This window comes from Festucalex cinctus, chromosome 18, assembly GCF_051991245.1.
Source record: "Festucalex cinctus isolate MCC-2025b chromosome 18, RoL_Fcin_1.0, whole genome shotgun sequence".
Taxonomy (NCBI): Eukaryota; Metazoa; Chordata; class Actinopteri; order Syngnathiformes; family Syngnathidae; genus Festucalex; species Festucalex cinctus.
In genome coordinates, this window is record NC_135428.1 from 12,507,145 (window position 1) to 12,534,318 (window position 27,174).

Sequence of the window (27,174 nt, forward strand, 5' to 3'; positions counted from 1 at the left end):
AATTTAAATATTCTATATTATAATAATACATTAAATAAATAATATTAAAGATATTTTCGCACCACAATGAATCAATTTGAATGCAGAAGCATGACTGGAAAATATTTCTGTATAACGTAATGTATTATGAGATACAGTAAACCCTCCACCAGCATGTGTCTCACTATTTCAAGTATTATGATGAAAGTAGTAAAAAGATGAAGCTGCTACGCTAACGTTAGCTTCTGCGGCTAGGCTCCAACTGGATAAGTGTCAGCCATCTTTTCATGAAGAAAAGGACTTTGTATTCGGATTTAGGTTGCGTGCTCACCTGTGTGTATCCGTCGGTGAGCTTTGAGGTGCGAGCTCTTGGTGTAAACTTTTTTGCAGCCTTCGTAGTCGCACATGTGGATCCGCCGCCTCTTGACGTCCGGGGAGTCGGGATCCGCCGGCTCCAAGTCTAACATTGACCTGAAGGCCGGCATAGGACAAGCATAAGGCGACTGAAATATTTTGAATGTACAACAAATAGGAGCAATGGTGAATAGTGAACAGTGAGTCTGGGTGGCCACCAGGGGGCGATAGATAGCTGCTCAAGTCACAACCAAGATACAATATTATATTTTGGATGTTTTAGTATTTATTTATTTTTTAAAAATCATTATACAGATTATGTTTTCTGTATAGTGACTGACTTTTTTAAAATTCAGTTTTTTAAATTTGTATTCTTTGTATTCATTTTTAAACTCTTGTCTCAAATCATGTTTTTATATTGTTAATTGTTTATTCAATTTTGTTTTCTATTATTTTTGTATTCAATCTTTTCTTTTGTTTTTTGATTCATGTTTTATGGTTTGTATTAATGTATTAAAAAAATCTTTGCATAGTTTTTTTATAATTATTTTTTGTTCATTTTTATCTATGTTTGCATTAATTATTTTGGCTATTGGCATAAATTATAGTCAATATTATTTATCTTGTGTTTTAATGGTTTATCTTTCCGTTATATCTGTATACTTATTTTTATTATTTAGTATGTTTAAAATGTTTCTATTTTTATTTATTTTTTTTATTTTACATTAGGATTGTTTTATATGATTTATTATATGTTAAGTATTAAGTAATGTCAGTTCCTTCACTATTTTTAAATAAAATCTTTAATTTATCGTTAATTTTTTTTTAGACTATTTATTATTTATTTTTTGCACCTTCTTCTTCTTCTTCTTCTTCTTCTTCTTATTATTATTATTATTATTATTATTATTATTATGTTGACCTCTCATATGTTTTAGATGATTATTTCATTCTTTATTTTGCTGGTATTGTTGACTTTATGCGTTTTTACATCACAGCCTTGTTGTATGTTTTTCTTGTTTAGACCCGTAAAGGAAGGTCAACGACAGGCAACTTAGAAAACAAGGTGTGGCTCACACACACACGCACGCACACATCAGATTACTGCTAACCTACAAGGTCCACACCCTAACTTTCCGTTAACGTTGCAAAACCTCGCCCAAATAGGTGTGAAGAAGACACTCGGACTTATTCACACACGCACGCTCAAACAAATCAAAACATTACAGGGCCAGTACTATAAAAACATATTTATGCGTGAAGCTAACCATAACAAAAGTTAGCGTGTGCTCACCCTGCGTCGAGGCTCTGGGCGCTGAGCGACGCCGATCCAGACTCGGTTCCGCTCTCAACGTCACTGTCGCTGTGATATTCCACCGGAGACGTGGAGCCGGGCTTAATGCGGACTGAGGAAAATACGATGGGAAAACGTCGCAAGATTAGAAATATTCATACACCTGCGGCACTTTACCCTATTTTAAGTTTACTATGTTTATGCTACATGTACGCTATGTTTAGGTTAGGCTAGGAGTACGCTGAGCGTTTGTTACACTCATTATGTTTCACACATACATACATACATACATACATACATATATATTACACTACTGTTTACGTTACATTACATTTGTGATTATGTTGCTCTGCAAATGTTACGTTACACAAAGTCTATTGCGTACGGAAGCGTAGAGCTGCCAATGTGGAGTAAACATTTTTGGCTGGCGAGTATGTTCGAACATACTCGCAAATACGTTTGAACACACTCGCAAATGTTTGAACGTACTGGTAGGCTACATGCTACAAAGTTAGCATAGCTTCCCATAATGCTAGGGGGTATTATTTTCGCATGCGTGAGTGAAAACAAAAACCCAAATTTTTCGAAAAATGACGGACCTAAATCATGCACGGTAGACATTATAAATTGTAAACGTTACGAATGAACACTGTTTTTGGTCTACTCAATTATCTAATGAATTGGTTATGTGGCCCAAATGTCCAAAAAATGGGGTTTTGTTTCCACTCGCGCATGCGCAAATATTACCCCGTGGCATTATGGGAAGGTATGCTAACTTTGTAGCATGTAGCCGACAAGTACGTTCGAACATATTTGCGAGTATGCTCAAATATATTTGCTCAAACATATTTGCGAGTATGTTCTAACATGTTTGCGAGTATGTTGAAACGTATTTGCGACTATGTTCGAACGTATTTGCGACTATGTTTGAAAACATATTTCAATATGTTCGAACCTATTTGCAAGTATGTTCGAACATACTTGCCAGCCAAAAATGTTTACTCCACATTGGCAGCTCTACGCTTCCGTAAATTGCGGCACCAGATTAATGTTGTGCTACCTGTACGTTACGTAAATATGTTGTAGACTTAAAATGGAAGGTTTAATAGAGTGGAAGCGTTACACCCTGCAGGATAAACAGCGTCCACCCTGCACAGAGGCGAGGGAAGGATTAAGGGTGTGGCACACAAGAGTGACACACACACAGCAAAAAGAAGTGTTCTTTCTCTCCAGAGACAATGATTACGCCCACACCCACTCTGACATCGCCCATTTAAAAAAAAATAAAAAATAAAATAACATGCACTCCCTCCTTTACCCTCACTTCCTGTCTGCCTCGCCACCTCCCACGCCATAAAATCTTCGACTATAACATATAAATATAATACGGCTCTAAATAATGATGCACTCCCGCAATACAAACAGCAAGATAGTTAGCAACTGTTTGCTAACAATAGTAGTTATGCTAAGCTAATGAAAAGCTTTCCTTTTTTTTTTTTTTTTTTTAACAGTAGTCCGTTAGGCTACGATACGTTACACTGTTAGCTTATCACTATCTTACCCCACATTACATTAAGATTAGAAAAAATGAAAACACTGAGATATAAATGTTACGCTACGTTCCAATCACATTGCAGTTTATGTTTTCCGTTTTTTTTGCGCTATATCTTCATTATTTCTGTCTATACCTTCACACAGCGCTATTTTGTTTACGCTACATTGCATTACATTTCCGTTACACTACATTACGTTATGCTACATTAAGTTGCACTACATTGCGTCGTGCTACCATTACGATACCATTAGGACTACCTCAATGCTACATTACCTTGGCTATTATGTTACGCTACGTTGTAAACAATGGCTACTACTACGACTGACTCTCAATACAGTAAACAAGTGAACTCACAGCTTAGTTGAGTTTTCAGCTGTTTTTTGTTAGGCTATAGCTAGTTATTTGTTTATCACTCGTTCAGGCATATAAGCTACTATTTTGATAAGAAATCTCAGTATTTTTATGCTTTTTAGTTGTCTTCAAGCATCTACTTCAAAGTCTGTCAAATATCTGGGGTCGAGCTTGTCATTAACACGACGACAAGCTCAGATAAAATGTAGAAAAATGACAGATAGTAGCCAAACAAGTTGCTCTTCGTCTTTGGCAGATGGATGAACGAAGGGGCTAACACTGTGCTAACGGGGAGCAAAGAAGTCAGGTTGCGTACAAAGTAAAAGAGCAACCGAAACAGAGTTGAAACAAACATCGGTGTTCCTTACCCGAGCCTTCCGACCGCCCGTCGCTGCCGATGAGCGGCACGGTGATGGCTGCGGTGGCGGCGACGCCGTCCGCGGGCACGGCGGTGTAGACCACTGGTAAGGACTGCACCACCACGGGTATGGTCTGCAACTGGCCCACCTTGCTGGGCATGCTGACCGACGGGATTGTGTGGATGACGTGCAAGATTTGCTGGCCACCCGCGCCCTGCGTGGCCAAAATGGAGCCCGGCGATAGAACCTGGGGGCCAAAGCACGTCACAAAATCACAAATCAGTTCTCGTGGACGCGCATGTTGTCTTAAAAGTTAGGTTCGGTGTTATTTTACCATGGATCCTATGGACTGTATGTTGGAGGTGACGGGCGTGGCCGTGAGTCCAGGCTGCGCGAGGCCGCTTCCCGGCGCGGGGTTGACGGGCACGTTGATGGTGGCGGGGGGCAGCGAGGACGAGCGAGGCTTGTGGAGGGACAGGTCCACCGGTTCCGTCTGGTCCTCGGCCGGGCACGGGCTCGGCGAGGACGGCTCGGCCTTACAGCTCCACGTGTCCGACTTCATGTCGGGGTTGGTTTGGCGGGAACCCTCGTCACCGACGTCGGCCTAAATAAGGCAACGTACAATTAATTCTTGTTCCACGTTGAAAATATCACTTTATTTTTGAAAAATTATTACTCTTTGATCAGCATTTTATCTTAATATCACTTTATTCTTGAAATATTACGTTTTGCTGAGGTTTTCGTTAGCAAATTATTTTATTTGTGTTAATATTCCACTTTACAATCGCAAAATATCGACAAAATAATATTTTCTCGTAATATCGTGTTTTGTTGCGTATATAAATGATTTTTTTTTTCATCTAAAAACTACTTATTCCTGCATCATCACAGGGTTTTATTTTTCCACATTTTTTATTTTTTTTTACTAAAATTCCACTTTGTCCTGAAAAGATTGATTTTTTTTTTCCCAAAATTTTTTCATCATATTGTTTGATTTTTAAATATTGCTTAATTCTCATACGATTCAAACTTTTTTTCCCCCAAAAAATATGATGTCATTATCGTAATACGTCTAACTTTTTTTTCGCAAAAAATATTTAACTTTAATCTTGTAACATTACATAATTTTTCTCGTAATATTGGTTCTTTTTCTCCCAAGAAAATAGGACTTTACTTTTATGAAATTATTACTGTTCTGTCGTAATATTTCTAAAAAGTATCGTTTTGATATTTTAAAAGAAAAAAAATCTTGTAAAATTGCATGTCTTAATTCTAAATGACATTCTAATCAGATTCCAACTTTTTGCCGCATAATATTTAATTACCATAAAATTACACCTTTTTTTCCACACAGTTCTATTTCTCTGAAGAATATATTACTTTACTTTTAGAAAATTAATGTTTTGATTTTTAAATATTGCTTACTTCTCGTAAGATTCCAACTTTTTAATCCAAATATATGATGTCATTATCGTAATACATATAACTTTTTTTCACAAAAAATACTCAACTTTAATCTTTTAACATTACAAAATTTTTCCGAAATATTGGTTGTTTTTCTCCCAGGAAAATAGGACTTTACTTTTATGAAATTATTACTGTTTTGTCGTAATATTTCTAAAAAGTAACATTTTGATATTTTAAAAGAAAAAAAATCTTGTAAAATTGTCTTGTTTCTAAATGACATTCTAATCAGATTCCAACTTTTTGTCACAAAATATGATTCCATTACCATAAAATTTCAAATTTTTCACACAATGTTCTATTTCTGCGAAGAATATATTACTTTACGTTTTATCATATATGGTATATTTCTTGGAAAAGCAAATTTATTGTGATTACTTCACTAAGGTGATTTTTACAGAAAATATTACACTTTACTGTCCTAAAAACAAATTCCCAAAACAATTGTATCAGTATTTTGTGTTATTCTCATAACATTCTGAAATTGAATAACTAAAAAAAATCTCGTGAAAATGTTTTGTTTCTAAATACGACATTATTGTAATAAATTTCAGACTTTTTTTGTTTTTGTTTTTGTTTGTTTTTTTTGTTTTTTTTTGTTCATAAAATACAACTTCATTCTCGTTTTTTCTCATGAACCCACGCGTCGTCAGACTCGTCACATTTAACATGGGCAAGAGGAGATGAATGCAAACTAAAACTTTTCCTGGCTGCTTTTGCTGCATGCGGTTCACCGGGAAACAATGACCCGCTGTGTGGGATGCAACAGAAAAACAGGCTGAGGGGGGAAGTACGCGAGAAAAATAAGCAGAAAAATAAGCAGAAGAAGAAGAAGCTGGCTCCGCTCCAGTTGAGTTGAGCATGGCTCGGCCCTGGGCAAGGGCCAGGGCCAGGCCTCTACTTGGCCCTTTTACATCGGGTGACGCGGGACAACTGGAGGGCCGGGTACACACACACATACGCAAAAATAAAAACTAAAATACATCCTCTCCTTTTCGTAAGTTATCGTAACAAAGGAAAGATGACGCGGATAGAAGAAGGAAAGAGGTGAGGCAGTGAGAAGAGACGAAGGGGGAAGAGTGGGCGGGAAAAAAAAAAGGGCCTCGCGTTGCCATGGAAACTGGGGAGCTATCAGCCGCCTCCATGTTGTGGCACTCCTTTCCCTTCCCCGGCAACACCCTCGTCCGTCCTCGCTCACCTTTCTCGCTCCTCCCTCCCATCATCTCCCGCTCGCCTGCGTCAACCACACCCTTCCCGCCCATGCCGCCATTTTGTGCCCCACGCGCCAATGAAAGTGGGTCAACCGTGTCGTTGCCTCGCGACGTCCAAGGAAGAAAATGCACAATTTGTCGGGTTTTGCGCGGAGACACAGCGAAGGCAGGATGCCCTTTCGCACGGACACCATTTGGACACCATTTCCTGTCTCTTGAAGATGGCCTGCTTTCATCAGATTGGCCAATACATAAAGTAAAGATATAGGCACACTTAATTAAAAGACTTTGAAAAATATAGACAGTGTACATTCTAGTTGATTACAGTCCTTTATTTTTATTGCATGTTTTGTTTTGCATTTTTGTTTTTCACACCAAAATATAATTTCTTCTCTTATGATCAGAGAAAAAAAAAATCAAATACCTTAATTAGAATTCGTAAATAATAATTAAGTCAGCTTTTTAACAGATTTAAATTTTTATTTGCATTCTAATTGAAATGAAATATTTGCTAATTATTATGTATGATCATTATGATTTTTATAAGAAAAAATAACACTGATAATAGCTGAGGAAAAATTGCTTTTATTTTCATATATTTTCCAGTGTTAACATTTTTTTAAATGTGTTTGATTTTTTTTGGGAGGGGCTTCTTGTTCATTTTATTTTTATTTTTAAAATTTATATACAGTATTTAAAAAAATACATCACAAATGCTTGTAATAAATCAAAATAAATAGAATTAATCTAATGGTTTATTCTTACTTGATTTATTATTTATTACACACGCACGCAAATATACATACATATACATACATACACACACACACACACACACGCACACACACATATATATATATATATTTTATTTTTTTAATTCTCTATTTTATCTGAAAATGTTATTGTTCGATAGATTTTGGTTGTTTTGGTATTACTTATTTTTACTCATTTAAAATCATTTCAATTTATTTATTGAGGTGGTTATTAGACATTTACATTTTTAAGTATGACACTGTAATTGTAAGTAGTGTTCCGATAACGTTTTTTGGCCCCCAATACCAATTGTGATACCCAGCTTTGCAATATCGGCCGATGCCGATACCATACCGATACCTAAGGTTTTTTTTCTCGCCATGAAAAAACTGTTCTGCCATATCGATTCAGAGCATTCAAGGGCCAATAGGATATCTTAGATCGGCATGCAGTGAATAAGTCACATATCAGTGAATGTCGTGCACCAGCAAGACACAAGATGCTGCATCCAAAGTCTTATATAAGGGTTGGAATTAATGGTATTGGCATGTTATTTGTTAGTACTCACAGATACCGATACCACTGTTTTAATGCAGTATCGGGGCCTCTGCCGATACCAGTATCGGTATCGGAACAACGCTAATTGTAAGTTTTATTTTCAAATGTTTTATTACGTAAAATTATTTTTTGCAACTTATGTATTTATGATTATTTTAATTTATTGTATATTTATTAATTTATTCAGTTGACATTTACATGCCATTTTTAAATCGTAAGTTTTATTATATGTAATATATATAATTATATATTTTATTTGATGATGCGTTCATGTTTGTCCACCAGCAGCGAATGCGCAACACGCTGGACAGTCTCATTAGCTTTTACTTCTTGTCATCTTTGCCGCTGTTTTTCTTGCTCGGGGCGCCAATCAATAGGCCAAGAGTTGGGTCAGCGTGCGACTGTTCATTTTCATCAACATGTTGTGCAGCCGAGCGGTGCAGCCGTTACGCTCAGATACCACCAAAAAAAAGAAAAAAAAAAAAGAAAAGAAAAGTGTGAGCAAAAACAACAGCTGGCTTGGATAGAAACCACAAAAGATGGCAGCAGGCCGCCCCTCCCTGGCGCACGCCCACCCGCCGCCTGCCTCGCCCACCTGTTAGCGTAGCACACGCGTTAGCCGCACCCTGACGTTACCTAATCCGACGTTAGTCTTGTTGACGTGACGGCTGCTTAGCGACGGTGCAATGTCAACGACTACGCCTCGAGAAGGAGACCTGCAGGCTCAAATCATGCAGTCAGGAGAAAACAAATCAGCATTTTTTTTTGGGGGGGGGGGGTATTTTTGCAATTTGTGGTGCTTTTTTTTTCCTATAAAAACCAACTAAATGATTTTCTTTACTCGTTTTAGTTACTGTTCAACCATGACGGAGGTTTGTGCTCTGCTGAGTGACAACCCAAGGTCACAAATAAATAAAATATGATAAAATAATAGAAATAAAACTAATTTAGGACATTTTTATTGACAAAAAATAACATTGTCATGCAAAATCCAACAAAATTCTTTGCTAAACAATGGCTGCGATCTGCACATGCCATAGTCGTCACAACATTACTGCAGCAAGATTTTAGTAGCATTTTGCACAAAAATTGCCATCATTCATTAGATTTGCAGTTTTCTCGTAGTAAAATCAATCGTAATGACTATGGGATGCTTTCTCCTCATTGGGAGCACTGAAAACTCCCGCCGGTCCCAAACGCACCATATGTAAGCGATGACATCATCAGCCCGCACCAGCTTAGGCGTCGCCGCATTTTCTACCGCGCCTTTCCCACTACCCCCTCCCGCCCTTGCCCACCCCCCAAAAAATTGTGCATGTTGTGTCCTTTTGCTACATATATACGCACACGCACACAAGCAAGAAAGCCTCCTGGCTCAAATGCGAGGCCGCTAACCTCTCATGACACAAACACACGCGTGTATGTTGGTGTGTGTGTGTATAAGTGTGTGTGCATCTGTGAGTGTTGTCGACGTCGTGCATGACTGCTCTTGTTTGCTGGAGGACAACCGACTTGTTTATGTTCACACAGACACACACACCAACACAAGGCCTTGTTTGTGCGAGTGTGTATACCAGAGAAAGAGAGATTACGGAGCTATTCAGTTTGCTATGCTGGTAGCTATTCAGTGTGTGCGCGCGCGCGTGTGCGCGTGTGTCGTAGGCTGAAGTGGAAAAAGGTGGCGGAGGGAGGCGGGGTGGGAACGGGGGAGGGTCTTTTTGGGCAACTCCCGCCGCCGCGGTTGCCACGGCGACGGCGAGCGGAAGCGCAGTCCGGCCGCTCCCCTCGACACATCCTATTAAGGGCGAGGAGTTTTTAGAAGAAGAATAGAGGCGGCGGAGGAGGATAAGGAAGGAGGAAGTAAGAACCTGGCCGCCTTGACGGCAAGGTCCGCACGGCGAACTTTGAACGCAACGTTTGCTTTAACGAGGCCTGCTGACGCTTTGCGGGCATTTCGACAAGAGGGTCGTCGGCTTTCGGGATCATAGACAATTTATGTCGCGTTTACAAACTGGCATGAGAAATAAGCATTAGTTGAATTATGAAGACCAACTTATCCAAAGGGAGACTAGGGGCTTTGAGCAAATGGGGCAGGATAAGGTATGCAGTGTCATTTTTTAGTTGTGTAGCCTCCAGTGACACATTTGACCCAAGAGGAGAATGAGGCCAGCAGCAGCAAAGTGGAGACTGTGTAGTATAATACACCAGTGTAAAGAGGCTATGCTAATGTTTGCATTTTTGCTTGTTTTGGTAACTTGTGGCTGACTAATACTAACATTTTACAATGACACATTTTATCCAAGAGGAGACTGAGGGCAGCAGTCTTTGGTATATCAACAGTGCATGCTAATGTTGGGATCTTGGCCTAGTCTTGCCTTTTCCCAGTGTGGGTCCCCCAATGTTCATGGACACATTATAACCAAGAGACTGAGGGCAGCAGCAAAGTGGAGACTATGGAGTACAATTGGTATGCTTCAATTTGCATTTTTGCTGATTTTTGGCAACTTAAGGCCTCGTTTGCATTTTATTCAAGAGGAGACAGAGGGCAGCAGTAGCAATGTGGAGACTATGGAGCATAATACTAAGCTAACGTCTCGCATGTGTGTTTTGTCATTTCTCGCCGTGTATGTCCGAACGTTACTCTCAAAACGTCTGGTATCTGCGAAGCTGCAGGATCTTTGTTGCGAATCCCGATGCAAAGTGATGCAGGCGAAGCGTTCAATTCAGCGCGGAGACGAGACAATCTGCTAATCCTTTTATCTTCGGCCAGGAAACTGTTATCTCCCTTCTGCTCTACCCCTTACGCTACTCCACCCAACCCCCACCACCAGTGGCCCCAATAACCCCACAACACACACATACATACAAACATTGAATTTGAACTTGAAAAACAAGCGTCTCCACTGTTACTCGTCAGATGACGCGTTTCGCTTACCGATTGAGACTTGACAGCGTCATGTGATTGAACTGGAAAAGAAAGGGGGCCAAGCGTCGAGCCCTGGGGAACTCCTCGGATTAAAATCTCTTACGCTCTGAGGCTCCTTGCAACAAAGGGTCGTCTGTCTTTGGAGCTAAACGCACCACAAGTGTCATTTATGTTTCCCACAAGACGAACTTTTACCCTTTTCACGCAGAGACACCGCAGAATTAGCACTCACACGGAGACGCGCAGCATATCATTGTTCTACTTCACCACACTGTCCCTGCATCAAGGGATACCGTTTACGCACAAGTCCAGCTTCTGTTATAGTTCTGATTCTACCTAAAGACAGAAAATTGCCAGTTTGACTTCATCTGCCGCATTCCAGTTCATAAATAGCAGCGAAAACAGGCGGGAAAACAAAACTCGGCGCTGGGACGAAGATGAAAAGCAAACATCATCCGACTTCCTTGTGTACTTATCTCCCCATCACAACATGGCTGGGCGTCTTCATCCCGCATTCTCACATACCGTCACAACTTTTCATGTCGCGCACCACCGTTTGGGTGTCTCTGGGAGAACTTTCTCAAACTTTTTAACATCCTAACAGAGATGGCGCGCACACCCCTCTAAAAATAAAATAGCTATACTGCTATATCTTGTTCGCTACATTCTATACACTTAATTCCCTGCGCTGGATGCTAACTACTAGATGCTAACTGCTTGAGGCTAACTACGAGATGCTCATCCCAGCCACTTGATTACAGGCCAGCTGCTCTATCCTACCCGCGAGATGCTGTCCGCTTGATGCTACCCACGAGATGCTAACTGCTACAGCTAATTTGCGTGTTGCTATTCGACTAGATACTAACCGGTAGAGGTTAATCGCTACATCCTTTCTGTTCGATGCTAAACACTGATCAGTGGATGCTAGCCGACACAGGGGGGCTAACTACTAGACGCTAACCTCTAGAAGCCAAAAGGATGCTAACAAGTAGATGCTAGCTGGAGGATCCTATCCACTATATTCTAGCCATTGGATGATAACCAATACTAACTGCTTGAGGCTAATTGCAAGACACTCACTGTTACCCTAGCCACTTTATTCCATCTGCTTGACGCTAACCACGGGATATTAACTGTTGGATGCTAACCACTAGACGCCACTTGCTATAGCCTACCTGCAAGTTGCTGTCCGCTTGCTGCTACCCACGAGATGCTAACTGTTACATCTTATTTGTTCGTTGCGACCCCACTAGATCAGGGATGTCAAGCTCATTTTTGCAGTAGGGGACATTGTAATTAGCGTTTCTCTCAGTGGGCCGTTTTGACTGTAAAACCACATGAATATCATACTCTAGTGATGTTATACACAACAATTTATACATTACTAGTTTTAAAATCTGTAGTCAAGAAAAATAGTTGGGTAAACTATTGTTCAAAATTGAGTGTTGACAATATCTCAATGAATACAAATTGTAATATTGGTGTATATTTTATACAAAGAAACACATGATTTGCATTACTAGGCCACATAAAATGATGTAGCGGGCTAGATCTGGCTCCTGGACCTTGAGTTTGATATCTGTGCTCGAGATAATAATTGCTAGATGCTAATTTCTAGATGCTAGCAGTTGCATACTAACTGCGTGTTGCTAAGCACTTACTGGTGGATGCTAGATGACACAAGCTAACTGTTATATACTAACTGCTAGATGCTAACCAGTAGATGCTAACTGGAGAATCCAATCAACTAGGTTCTATCCACTTAATGCTAACCACTAGAGACTAGCTAGCTACTGGATGCCAAATCATTTCAACTTAACTTTTTTTATGACAATCAACCACAGGGTGTACATAAGTAAAAGTCACATCAAACAATTACAATAACAAAGTTAAAAACATTAAAAATAAAAATAAACAAGTGTAGACCCTCATGCCGAGTTGAAAACCAAGGGACAAGAATGGATTTTTGAAGGCAAATTCTAAAAACTGCCTCCCCTGATGCTAACCACCAGATGCTAATTGCGCCACGCTAACTGCCCTATGCTAACGCTCGTGGACTACCTGGCCACACCCACCGCCCCTTTGCTCCTCCCCCTCCCCCCTCCTCACCGTGCACTCCATCTCCTCTGGCTCAGCTTTGATCTGGACTGAGGGCATGTCTGACGCCTCCTCTTCCTCCTCTTCCTCCTCCTTGGCCGGCGACGGCGGCGGTGTGGCCTCCTGCGTCAGGGCGGCGATCGACGGCTTCTTCTTCTTCTTCTGGGCGCCGCTCCTCCTCTGAAAAAACAAGAAGAAGAAGAGGGTGTCATGATGCGGGGTGTGGGGGGAGAAGGTAGAAAAGTTGAGGAGGAGGAAATGAACATATACCTCACTTTGAAAAAGGGAGAGGAAGTTTATTTAACAAAAGGAGAGAGGGGAGGAAAAAAAGGAGGCCTTAATGTCGAGGCGTCCACTGAGGGAATGAGAAGCCGGCGAGGAATAACAAGCCAGTGAACGAGCGAGGGTGGTGGTGGTGGGGGAGCAGGGAGGAGTCGCCCCTCCCTCCCTTTCAGCCAGGCAGGCGGACACACCCTTTTCTGGAAGCGCACGCACACGCGCGCACAATGAGGTGTGGCGAGGCCTTTTCTGTCCACACACACACATTTACATAAGTCTGAACTCCTGATAAACAAACCATTTCCTCAAAGAACTTCCTCTAATGTCCACAACCGGACCCTTCAAAGGTAGCGTAAAACAAGTACAACCTTTAAAAAAAACTCAAACACTCAGCTAATCAACACAAACCTCCTTGCACTTCAAATACTTGTAGACAACTTCCAGACTTAGTCATGACATAGTAATAACATGATAATAACATAGTGTTGTCACAGAACTTTAAGTAGGGCATAAATCATAAAAGTAGGAGCAAATAGTGAGTTCATTTTTCATTTCATTGCCCTCCCCCAGCCACTTGCCCTTTTGGCTTTCTCTGGGTAACAACTCACAGCTGACAATGAGGCACTCTACAGCAGCCATGTTAGTGCAAAGCTTCTGTCCACAAATTCTTTTTGAAAAAAGTGAGCGGGGTTTGGCTAAGAAAGAAAAAAAAAAAAGAGAGAAAAATAATTCATTTTTTAAATTTGGTTAATAATTATATATATTTTTTTAATTTGTGTGTTAAGAGATGTTTTACTTTATTTTACAATGAAATTTGGTTGTTAGTACAGTAATGTGTTTTGTAAGTACAAAAATGCCGTTGGCCTGTTTTGCCAAACTTATTTAAGTGTAATGAATTAAAGGTTACTTAACTTATTTAGCCCATTATAGCAACAAACCAATCACAGCTCACCTGTTTTCTAGGTTTGGTCATGTGACATTCACAAGCTGAGATGTGATTGGTTACCTGAGCCCTTGTGATGTCATTTTCAGTCGACGGCAAGTTGCAAAATGTGTTTTTAAAGGTACTAATTGTACGTGAAAAATAATGAAAGAAAGTATCAAATTAATTATCGACAAAATATTAATGTTTGACTGTCAAAAATGGCTAAATAAATAAAGTATCCCTTTAATCTTGATTTTTAACTACACAGACATTTGGCATAGTCAGAAGATAAACAAATAGGTACAATAAGTCTTTTACGGTGTGATATTCTATTGTTAGTTAAATAAATAAAAATCATGTTATTAATTTGATTTAAAATATGGCAAAAACGTGAAAAAAACTACATATTTTAAATATGCAATTATTTATATGTCATATGTAACCAAAATTTACAAAGAAAAATAATACATTTGAATAATTATTACTAATATATTTTTTTTTAATAATTAAGTTTTGTTTATTTACTATTTATTCATTTTGTATTTGGGAGGCAGCACTAATTAAGTAATTACCTGACTAATTTCTTCAGAGTGTGTGTGTGTGTGTGTGTCTGTGCGTGTGTGTGTGTGTGTGTGTGTGTGCGTGAGGAAGTCACAAAGGATGACATGTCATCATCTTCTTCCCCTTTGATGCCAAACAAAAGCAGTGAGAAGAACACAACACGTTTTATACACGGAAGCAATGAAATAAAAGTGCAAACGCGCATTAAATGCTAACTAGAGTCACACAGCACTGAAAGTAAAACAAGTCTGCGCCTATTAAATTATTGACACGCTGAAATGTGAGCTGCATTGTAACGGAGAGGTGCGGCTCGACGAAACGCTGGTGGAAAGCCTTTGCGTCGTAAAGTTACGAGAGTCAAACTTTGCTAATATGCTCCGCCCACACAAAATAGCCAAAATGTTGGTACATTTTCAGAAAGAATTCCGATGATCTGGAAAGAGCCAAACTGGTCCAAAAAATGGCAGCTTCTCTGTGTCTGTCTTTTCGGGCAAAGCTTCTTGAGAATTTTTTTGTGGGTCGCCGCATAACAGAAATGCCTCCGAAATTTCATGGTACATAGTTTTCATAAAATCAGTGTGGACTTCTGCGGACTCAGTTGAACAGTTTGTCATGTGACTCTAGCGGATTCCACACTGAGGCGTGGCCTCGACCAATCAGATACGGGGTGTGACTGGCTGCGCCACCCCTCCCACACACTTGCATGCGCACACGCACACGCATGCACACACACTGGTGGCCCTCCAGTTCCATTGTGAGGGGGACAGAGCCCCCTCTGTGCTTCTAAACAAAGGTAAAGGCCTCACCATGCCACACCTTCCCCCCCCTCAGCTGACCAACACTAACCTCCTTGCACTTCAAATAGTTCCATGGCCCGTCAGCAGACTTGGTAATAACATAGTAATACTAATATAGTAATAACTTAGTATAGTAATAACTTAGTAATAACATAGTATTAAACATGGCACATGATTTTGAGTAGTGCATAAATAACAGAAGGTGCAATACTGAGTTCAAAGTCATTTGTTAATGTTAAAAAAACACACACAAAAAAAAAACTTTGTCATTCCACAGGTTGAAGCCATGTACCGGTAATAGTGAAATAAAGTTGGAATAATGGTTATTTCAAAATGCAATATACAGCTGAGTTAATTTTTGAAAATATTTTTAAAGTGGTTAAAAATTTTAAAAAATATTTTAAATCAAATATGCATATATTTTTAAAAAAATTAAAAAATGTATTTTACTTCAAATATGTTGTGGGTTAAAGTCATGGTAACATTGTTTAATAAACTGCCTAAAAGTTAGTAATAATTGATTTTACGATGACGAAAATTTACAGCAATTCATTCTTAAAAATAAAATTATGCAGAATATTTTAATTATTATTTTTACAAATGTTTTGGAATTCATTCATTCATTAGATCAAATATTTATTGACCTTAATTAAATTGAATTTTTATTTTAAATACAAGTTTAATTTTAATATTTGTATTTTTAAATTGCTAGTAAAATTGTATTTAAATTTTGAAATTGGAATTTATCTTAGATCTGTATTTCATTTGCAAGTTAAATTTGAATGTTTTTTTTTTAATATTTCACATTTTTTAACTTAATTGTAGTGACACATTGAAATTTGAATTTTAGTTTTAACTAGCAAGATTAATTTATGTTTTGTGAAATTTGCATTTAAAAAAAAATACATTTAAAAACTAATTGAGTTCTTATTAATTTATATTGTTAGTGGTTGTCGTCAAAAACAACAATTGGATTTTTCTGTCAGACACTGATTCATCCACGGTAGTTGCTGCTGTTTTGGTTAGCAGTTAACTCTTCACACTTAGTTTTTGTGTCTTTATGATGACAAACAGCGGGCATCTAATTAACTTGGTCAGTATAAGAAACAGAACATTTCCCTGAAGCTCACCTAGCTTGTAAATTCACCACCACCACCCCGAACCCCCCCCCAAACCCCCAGCCCAGCAAGATTCTGAACACAGCCGGGAGTCCAAGGGCCAAGTCGTGAAACCAAATAGGAAAACCCAACAGGGGGGTTGCTTGGGAAAGTGCAAGGACGCCCTACAGAATGGGAAAACAAGAGTTGATGTTACGCCACCAGCAAAAACAAAGATCATCCTCCAGTTCGCTCGCCCAAAAACCCATGCCATAATTAGTGCCGCAAGGACTTGAAAAATAAATCGAGTGTTGTTGAGCTCTATCACTTCAACAACACTTCCTTGCTACCGATTCATGGTTAGTACAAATGTATCGTAATGCCACCGCTGCACTTTCAATTGCTTTAGCGAACAGACAAGCATGTAATAATCTATTTATTAGACGCCGATGGCTGCAAATGGAATTGCATAACATGCAACCAGCCAACTCTACATTTTCATTCGCTGCCACCCACGTCACTCACCAGACCGTTTACATGAAAGCCATATATATATATATTCAAAGTTACAGATACTACAGTAGAACATGAGGATACTGACCCAAAAACATGAAACCTGTTTAACGATAAAAAATATTTTTTTAAATCCAATAATCGGTAAAATAATTTTTAAAATGTTCTATGACTGCAGCTTTAGTTTAAACGTTGTTTTCCCACAAGAATAGAACCAGAAAGTTTTGTGCTGTTTGCATACTTTCAAATTGAAAAACTCAAACTTTAGAAAAGGGAAGAGTGTTGTTGTTACAAACAAGACACCAAATGCAGACAACGCTGTTGATGTGTTTAAGGATCGTCTTCATTTGGGTGGAGATCGCGTCCCAAAAAATGAGCACAAACAAAAACGTCTGCAAAAATGTCTTTTGGCCTTGTCGGGGAGTGTCGGGGCCCGAACCACAGGAAGGATTAGCCAATAATTCCTCAAGGTTTGTTTTGACCTAATCTGGAGCACCCCCGCCGGGCGGAGAATTCTGTGGAATGGGATATAAAAAAATAAAAAAATAAAAAACGCTGTGAAATCGGAGGGGTGGGGGAATAAAAAAAAAAAAAAAATCCATCACTAATTTTAAGAAGTCATCTCGACTTCAACCACGCCCACTCAGAAAAGGCAAGAGTGAGAATCGTCTCCAAATCCCACTTGGACGAGCCAGTTAGGGTGGAGGCAATGGTGGGTGGGTGGGGGGGTCAGTTAACATGTAAGACCTTATGAGGACCACTGGACCGCAAGAGGAGGGGTCTCGCTCTGTGAGTGCAGAGTTCCAGGAACTAGAAAAAAAAAAAGGGCGGGGTGGGCGTGACCCTGTCAGCTTGTGATCTCCACACAGGAAGTCAGGGTGGGGGGTGGGGGGTGAGTTAGTGAGGGTGGGGGTTGGTTAGCCAAGGAGACGACCAAGAACGAAAAGACGAGAAGGAAAAACAGAATGAGGAGTCAATGAACAAATAATACCACTGAGAGAAAAAAATAAAATAAATAACCACAAACTGTTCACGTTTTTTCTGTTTGTTCTAAAACATCCTCAGGTGCTGCTCAGCTCCTGTCTGAATAGGAAAGTAGTAGTACAGTAAAAGTGACAGTAAAACAGGCCAAAATCCAGATATCAGGACTTTATGATGTCATCAGCAGCTGGCACTGGAAGAGGCACAGAAAGACAGTAAAGTTGATGTTCTTGGAAAGGTTAGAGGTCAAATTAAGTTCACCTATAAAGGTCAAAGTGCATTTCGATTAATCAAGAAATTTCACCCCAAAGGCCAAATCCGATTTTTTTGTTCTTTTTTTTTTTTTTTTTTTTTAATTAACCTAGCCTCTGTTATTAGGTGTGCTCGTACAAAATCACAGTCATGTCATGTCATATAAATGTAGTCCTGTGGCGCTACATTTCACTATTTGTGGCAGGAATCACTCCAAACTTAATTTTCTTTACACCATAAAACAAAACAAAAAAATAAGCCACTAACAATTTTAATTTTAGCCAATCCAGACTGCAAATATTTCCTTCACGCCTCATCGGTACAAGTGTAACTTACATAAGGAAATAATTCTGTTGGCTTCCCTTTTTTTAGTGCCACCATCACATTTTAAGAGCGACTGAAGTATTTGTGGAGAGGGCTTCAAAAGGCGTCTCCGTCCCCGGCACGTTTTTAACAAGCTATTTTTATCCGCTAAAAGGCCAGCCGAGCGTGAGCCGCGTTAGCGCACGGCCGGCGACTAGCTCGGGACAAGACACAAAAGTCACGTTCAAAATGTGTCGTCCGGCAAATTATAGCAATTGAAAATGTCAAACAGAAAAATTATACAAAGTTTTCACACAATATTTTGTTGTTCATTGCTAGCATCCCGCTACATTGCTTTTTTTTTTTAAGTAAGTTTACAATTCTCATTTATTTTGTCTTGACGGGATTTTTTTTTAAGATATGAGCCAATTGGTTTCTTTTTTTTTTTTTTTTTGAGTAGCCATGGGCCAAGTAGTGATACCAGGTAGGTATCACAACATCCGGCCAACCTCAATTCTTTACTTACAGTGGAAGGACAATGTCAGTTGGTGGCGCTAATGAACCAATAAGCACCAATAAACACCACAGAAGAAGAACAACAAGGAAGGCCTACGTCTTAAGGGCATCTAAATAGCATCAATTACATGCTAATTTACACTATTTCTCAATTGGTCAATATTACCAGGTAAAAACAATCGCTTAAAAAACTACGATGTTGTAGGAACATCCAAATCCTATTGAAAAGTAGCGTAAAAAAAAATCACAGTAGATACCAACAACATGACAAGTGGTGAGTTGTCAGCTAATGCTAGCACCATCCGCCACTACGTTTAGCATATTAGCATAGCTCCACTTAAGTGTTATTACATGCTTCACCCCCGTTTACTGCGTGAGAGAAAGAGGGCGGGACAGCAAAGTCTAACTGGGTCAGCGCTCTGCTCACTCGCTGTCACTGCAACCCCCCCCCCCCCCCCCCCCCCCCCCCCCCGGTCCTCACCATGTGTGTGTACGTGTATGTGTGTGCACGTGCGTGTTTTGGGTAGGGGGTGGGGGATTGCCCCCTGCAGGATCCACACATATGTGCTCGTAACGCGGCTGCCCGCTCCCACGAGCTGCTCAGAGGCGGAAACCTCCCCCAAGGCACCCCAGCAAAATAATAATAATAATAATAATAATACATACACACATAACATTGCAGCTTTTTTTTTTTTTTTTTTCCCTGCACAATGAGCGTGAGTGAAGAGGGTAAAAATACAGTGACCGCACGCTCCGGGTTCATGTCAAGTTCACCCAAAAAACAGTGCTTCGGAATCTGACATACTGGATTGCATTGAGATATGAAAAAGGAAAATTATGGGATGGATCATAGAAATGAGGCTTGAGTCGCCAAGGGGAGCCAAAAAAAAAAGTAAACGTGAAATGAATGTCAATTGTGGACCAAAATGAGAGGACAAGACAATAAAAAAAAAAAAATGCATTGACTTGTATTGTTACTGCTACATGGCAAGTTCCGCATAGATATATAAGATGAGGCTTATCCAAGTTGAGACTGAGGGAAAAGATATGAAGGGGGAAAAAAAATGTACGGTAATGGAACAGAGACAAATCTAACCCAAGAGGAAACTTAGGGCAGTAGTACAGACATAAATTTTATCTAAGAGGAGACAAAGGGCTATGATATGGAGACCAATTTCACCAAAAGGGAGACTAAGGGCACTAGTACATAAACCTATTTTACTTCACTAAAGTAGAGACTGTGAGCAATAGGACACAGAATAGTTTTACCCAAGCGGAGACTGAGGGAAATGGTGGAGATTGGAGACCAATTTTACCCAAAGGGAGACTAAGGGCACTGGTACAAAGATCAATTTCACTTCACCTAAAAGGAGACTGAGGGCAATGGGACAAAGTGTAATCTTACCCAAGAGGACACTGAGGGCAGTGGTATGGACATAGATGTTATCCAAGAGGAGACTAAGGTCAGTGCTACAGAGAAAAATCTTTTTCCCAAAGGTGACTAAAAACATTGGTACAGAGGCACATTTTACTAAAATAGAGACATACATTTTATCCAAAAGGAGACAAAGGGCAATGGTACAGAGACCAATTTTATCCAATAGGAAACTGAGGCTAATGGAAGGGAGACCATTTTTACCAAAGAGGCAACGTTAAATCCATATATATTATCCTACACGAGACTGAGGGCAAGAACACTTTTTTTTTTTTTTTTTTAACTAAATTTAGATCAGCAGCAAACCTTTCCACTCTCCTTTGCTGTGTCTCGTCACCTGTTGCAGTACCTTAGCTGCCAACCCTCCACTTTTCTGCCCTCATTCTCATCACAGATAAAATATGTCTCCTTCCCAAAAGACACATGCTGAGAGGTACTAATTCTAGCATCTGGTCAGTCTTACTAACAATAGCTTAGCCTATGGCTGTGTTGTAGCTCCAGGCGCTGCACTATATTTCTCCACACTCTCTCCTTTGCTGTACTTAGCCCTCAATCTTCTCTGAAATAATGACAATATGTAAATACAAAAGCACATAAGAAATTATTTCTAGTCCCTGATAAGTATGCTAACATTAGCTTAGTTTAGCCAGTCACTGTGCTCCACAGTCTCCACTTTGCTGCCCTCAGTCTCCTTTTGGATAAAACACATCTATTCTGACCGATGCGCTCACTGCAGCATGTTTTTTGCAGTTCCACGACCAGGAACGACCACGCCGAACCGAGGCCAGTCGACAGACGCTCGCGCACGCACATGCACGCACGCACGCACATAAGAGTGAAACGAAACACCGGGTGTGCCCTCCATCTGGCGAGCAGTGAGGCAAGCGAGAGAAGCCGCCTGCCTGTTATCACACCACACCCTGCTGACGCAAAGCCGGCCGCCACTTCCCTACACACCCTCTTATCCGCACGCACACACACGTATGCACAGACACAAAAACACACAAACACTAGACACCAAAGCAGAGGCACAACGCAAACAAACACGCTTGAGAATCTCATGAGCTTTTGTGGTCATAAGGTTGCTCAGCTCAAACGATGCGTTCAAGGACACAGACCTAGAGGATGGCGCTATCAGCAAGAGGTGTTGTAAGCAAAGAGAAACTGAAAGCAACACACACGAGAACATGTAAGAAACTGCGGGAAACGACGACGAAAAAAAAAAAAAACACGCTCGATTGAACGAAATGTTCCTGACAACTTTTTGGCATTTCCCCCCAAAATGACCAGACACGTTATCCAAGATGAGACTGAGGGCAAACTGCATTAAGTCGAGCCGCTGGAGTACCATACTGCAGTAACATACGAAGCTAGCATTAGTCAGTTTGCATTTATTTTTGTCACTTTAATTTTCAGTATGCGGCGATTGGTATGGAGATGAATTTTAGCTAAGAGGAGACTGAGGGCAGAGTGCAGCCCAATGGAGACTGTGGAGAATCATAGTGCAGCAACAAGCTAAGCTACTTTAGCATGTTTGTGTTGACATTTGTCATTTGTATTTTTACTGTATTGACTTGGTGAGCTGTATGAAGACAAATTTGCCCGAGAAAAGAGACTGCGGGCAAAGTGCAGTAAAGTAGAGCCTGTGGAGTATAGGAGTGCAATTTTCAGAGCTAAGGAATAGCAATTGGCTAAGCTAACATTAGCCTGTTAAACTTGGTCATCTATAATTACTTCTCAGAATACGCCAATTGTCCTGGAGACAAATTTAACTCCAGAGGAGAGTGTGGGCAAAGTACAGTAAAGTAGAAACAGTAGAGTATAATAGTGTAGTGTCCAGACTCCAGAGCTAAGGAACAGCAACAGGATTAACATGCTTACCTTAATCGTTTATATTCCCTTCTCAGCATGCAACAATTGTTCTGGATACAAATTTCATTCCAGAAGAGACTCCGGGCATAATTTAGCCAAGCAGAGTGTTGAGTACCACAGTGCAGCATCAACAGCTAAGGCACAGATACATGCTAAGCTAACATTAGCGTGTTTGCTTACTTTTGTCATTTTGCAATTCTTAATTCTTGACATGAGGCTGTTGGTATGTAATTAGATTTGATCCAAGAGGAGACTGAGGGCAAATACTAAAAGGTCCAGAACGAACACACTGCAACAAGCAAAGCTAACATTTAGAATATTTGTGTTTATTTTTGCCATCTGCACATTTTATTTACTTAGCATTTATGTGTGTTGGTATAGAGAATTATTTGGGGTATCCAAGAGGAGACTAAGGGCATATCAAGTTGACTGTGTGTGTCTATAAATAGAGCTAAAGCGAGGCTAACCAGCAAGTGAAGAAAACAACTTCTTCCTTGCTGCTTGAGGAAATGAGGCAACTTTTCACTCAGTTTATTGCCTCAATAAACAGCTTCCTCAATACGACAACGTGGAAGTTATCAAGGAGGAAATCAAGTAAACGAGACTTTAATTGGGAGATCGGAGGTTTCAGCACCAGCGATATATTGTGAGATGATAAGTTTGCTAGGTATAAAAATTAAAAACATGCTTAAAATATATTTAAATAGGGTAGTGATAGATAGGCCGATACCGATTATTAGTAGTCAGGAAGACCAATAACCGATATTTCAAGCAGATGTTCATTTGCAGTAAAAGAGAAAATATTCTAATTAAAATTTAAAAAAAATTACTTTTTCTTTTAATTTTAAACATATACAGAATTGACAGCTTTGTTTAAAAAATTATAACAAAAATTGCAGGGCGCTTCCAGGGTCATTAGTATGTATTAAGCTAAATTAAAAATGGAACAAGTAAATAGTTTTCCAAAATTTCAACCAATTTCTTTATTTTGTTTTATTTTATTTTTAAAAATAAAAAGTGTAGTGAATTCCCAGTGTCAGAATCATTTTTATAAAGTGGAAATTTAAATAAATCCATAAACGAAAAGTTCCCCATATCTCACTGAGCTTTGTGCTTTTTTTTTTGTCAGTGTTTGTCTGAATATGTTTGAAATGTCTTTGCAACAAGTAAGAACTGACTGTGAACATCTTACAAATCCTGACGAAAACCCTAAATTTGCTACGTTCGCAAGCATTCACCTCTCGGTGAGTATACCAGCTTCAGATTCATAAAAGGCCAGTGCCGATATTTGTCAAAATGCCACATTTCGGCACCTATAACTGGCTTGGCCGATAATCGGACTATCCCTACAATAGGGGGCAAAAAAATAAAAATAAACAAATAAATAATAAATAAATAAATTTTAAAAATTTGCCTATAGGGTATTTTTATATTGCTGATTTGACTTATTGCAGGTGTGGTTTGCAATATGTCCGTGATGGAAGAGGGAATAACTGTACATGGTTGCGATATAGTAGGTAGGGCATAATGATATCAATATCCCGTCCCCTGCACTCCCACTTCTCCTATCAGCAGTACAGTCCATTTGTAGCAGCACATTAATTTTCGCTTCTGCTGCGCGCCGGGCCTGCTACCTGCCGCTCGTTAATTCTCTCTGACAACGTCTCGACTCGGCGACCCGGGCGCGCCGCCACCCGCCAGCGGCGACCCTCGGGCTGGCCCTGAAGCGCTCGGCCCATTCCTCACACCACGTCGTCTTACCTTGCGCTCATTTATCTCAACGCGCGCAAGCACGCACGCACACAAAGAGGCAGCCAGCTGGCCCACTAACCAGTCATCCGCTCAAGCCACCTGATACCAAAATACTGAGACACGGCGTGAGACCTGCTTCTCCCGTGTCAGCCTCACACGGCTTGAAGCTCGAGAACCTTCGACAGTGCACACGTTGTCAAAAATCAGGCGTGGGACATAAATTGCGTTTCACAGCAAGTTCAGGATGTCGGGTTGAAATTTGTGCATGAATCTAAAACAATGACATCTGGGTTTTGGCCTCTTTTACTGCCACTTCTCTTCTCTCCACCCCGCTCTCTCTTCCAGTCTTTCAGTATTTCTGTTGCAAATTGCTAACGGCAATCCAAGTTCACTTTAGCCACATTAACTCATTTGTTCCCCAAAAAGTATAGACGTTCTATTTTAAATGTTTTAAGTGTCCCAAAGACGTATTTATACGTTTTTGTTTTTTATGTTAGAGCATACAGAGGCTTTGATGCAGCCTCTCAACTGCAGAGAATGGTTCAGGAATTGGTAGTTATTACACAAACGAACGGCAGGTGGCAGCAGAGTATAAGAGATCAACCAGGGCCATGTTGAAAAAAAGCTCAAATACTCACAATTCTAATTAGATTTATGAATAATAATGAAACTTGGCTATATTGTAATGCTAAAACGGAAACAGATAGAAATATTTTTTTTTTTTTCCTAATGAAAGAAGAGATTCTAATCTTTCTTTTGGTAGGTTCCATATTTTGTGCCTTGCAAAATCCGTCAAAATCTAGTAAAACAGCCGTGAGTGAAGGGGATTGCTTCAGTGAAAATGGCTGGGTAGTGAATGAATTAATGTCGTCTTTCACGAAGCGATTCCGCAAAATTTCAAGAAAAGATCTGGAATTTACCCCGATACCCTTTCTCCTTTTCCACCGAGTAAAGGCGGGATATTAACGCGTCATCTCCTTGGCCCCCCCCCTCAGACCCGCAATGTCAGGATGACAAATGTGTTCATGAGATGTGAGAATGATGGACACACACACATAAATGCAAACACACTATCTCAGGACTGTGATCAAACTTTGTTCGGCTCTGTTAATGATTGACAAAAGTGTGGATCATCCCACCACTTTTCTGTCACACACATACACACTCACACAAACGTGTTGCAAATTCCTGGAAGAAAAAAAGGCAAAATCAGTGTGCTTTCCAGGATTTCAAATGCTGCATTTGAGGAACCTGGGAAATTCCAAATCTCTAAAAGAAATCAATTGACATTACACAACGGCGACAACCCACCTGAATACGGTCGTTTCAGTTACCAAATTAATGAGCAGATTTGGTCAAACCAAAAGTGGATGTTTCCTATTTCCCAGCAGTCTTGAACGCAGCATTAAAAATCATCTTCAGGAAAACTTCAAAGATTTTGCAGTCAAAGCCAGGAACGACCATATTTGGCAAGGCCCAAGCAATTAAGAACAAATTCTACATAAACATACTGATAACCAATAGACTGTTTGCCAATCAATCACAGTGCCATGATTTGTTTACCGTCAACCAACCAACCCATATTGCAGTTATGAATATATATATATATATATATATGTAAAATATAAAATGAAATCATTTCATACCTTCTAACCTTCATAAACAAAGGGGTGTACAGCAATGGCGGCCGGAAGTGCACCTGGCTCTTCCTCCGTGCGCATGCGCACGGCCAAAAAACGGTGTTGCTGGCCCTTTAAAAGCTAAGACGGTGTCCTGCGAGGCTGCAAATCGCGTCTTCTGCGCTCGTCAACATTATTAAAGCTCTATACCGCACTGACAACGTCACAATAATGTGTCAAATAGAACGTGCACTTACTTTCTTGTGGCGGCTCTCCGTGTGCATCTCGTGGAGGGGCAGGGGGGAGGAGGACGGGGGAGGGGGGTGGGTGTGTATAGCTGCAATATGGGGAAAGGGGAGAAAGGAGGGCTTATGGGAGAGGACAAGGAGGAGGAAGGGGGCGGTGGGCTGTGGATATTCGGGTAATAGGAGCACGGTCGTGCGTGCCTCTTCTGTTCAGTTCATATCCGCAGCGTCGTTGTCTTTGCAACCCCCCATCCAAAAAAATAATAATAAAAAAAAAAAAGGGAATAAAGCAGCCAAGCGTTGCGCCTCTGGTTCTTGCCGTTCGCTACCGTGCATTGAAGGGCTGGGCTCTCTCTCTCTGCCTGTTCCTCCTCCGCCTCTCCCTGCTTGTGACCCCACCCTGCGTCCCCACCCCTCATCTCTGTCACTCACTTGCTGCGCAGAGAGAGCCCTTTGCGGTGGAGCCCGAGTCGAGTCGTTGCAGGAGGAGCGCATGTTGTGCACCGGGGTACATGCACGGCCGAATTTGAACATGCATTCAAAGTGGCATGCATACCCCCCACACCAGCACCCCCCCCTCCTCAATTATTCGCCATGCCGCTATCATGCGTGGAGAGGAGCCCATGTCACCTTACTGACGTCATCCGGAAGGCAAATTGAGGACACTCCAGCAGGGTGGGGAGGGCTTTGGTCTCCGCGCGTGTGGAGGCTTTGCAGCATCTGATAAATATGACACCGTCCACAAGTTTGATACGGAGCCAACACGGTGATCTGTTATAACCGTGGAAGTGTCACTGTGCAGCGTAAAAAACATGCTTAACAGCTGCGCTGCATGATAAAAATGATAAATTACCCGTTAAAAACGTCGCCAACTAGGACCCCCTGCCATACAATTATAATATTTTAAATAATGTACTCATATTGACAGTACACGTTCTGCGCAGGCTGAAACGCTTGTTTGAAAGGTTTGACTACATTTCCCATGATGCCACGCACCGAACGCGAGCGCCAACGCGGAAGTACGTGATTAAAGTTGCATTTGCTGCTTGTGAATTGTGTCAACAATATTATTCGTGCTTCATTTTTTAAGAATACATACTATTTATTGTTACATTTCAAACGTAAG

At 40.4% G+C, this 27,174-nt stretch overlaps 2 protein-coding genes across 8 annotated transcripts in view; one reads left to right on the forward strand and one right to left on the reverse strand.

The window, feature by feature from the left end:
• rbm41 (RNA binding motif protein 41) overlaps window positions 1–27,174 on the forward strand; it is a 37,146-nt gene that overhangs the window by 5,713 nt on the left and 4,259 nt on the right. For 2 of the 3 annotated variants that reach the window (XM_077504346.1, XM_077504343.1), the window contains exon 2: window positions 1,358–1,399. The gene's annotated coding sequence lies outside the window, so the exon portion shown is untranslated. Of the gene's footprint in view, window positions 1–1,357; window positions 1,400–26,162; window positions 27,068–27,174 lie in introns of those variants that run through there. The other variant, XM_077504345.1, reaches the window with a different exon arrangement.
• Window positions 1–27,174, reverse strand: part of klf8 (Kruppel like factor 8) — a 34,547-nt gene that overhangs the window by 4,811 nt on the left and 2,562 nt on the right. Inside the window, exons 1-6 of one of the 5 annotated variants that reach the window (XM_077504347.1) lie at window positions 26,679–27,170; window positions 12,914–13,081; window positions 4,227–4,496; window positions 3,902–4,139; window positions 1,628–1,739; window positions 311–450 (exon numbers count right to left, since the gene is read on the reverse strand). In XM_077504347.1, the coding sequence (XP_077360473.1) occupies window positions 311–450; window positions 1,628–1,739; window positions 3,902–4,139; window positions 4,227–4,496; window positions 12,914–13,081; window positions 26,679–26,768 (1,018 nt within the window). In that variant the 5' untranslated portion in view covers window positions 26,769–27,170. Of the gene's footprint in view, window positions 1–310; window positions 451–1,627; window positions 1,740–3,901; window positions 4,140–4,226; window positions 4,497–12,913; window positions 13,082–13,171; window positions 13,869–25,830; window positions 25,995–26,060; window positions 26,445–26,678; window positions 27,171–27,174 lie in introns of those variants that run through there. The other 4 variants (XM_077504348.1, XM_077504350.1, XM_077504349.1 and 1 more) reach the window with 4 other exon arrangements.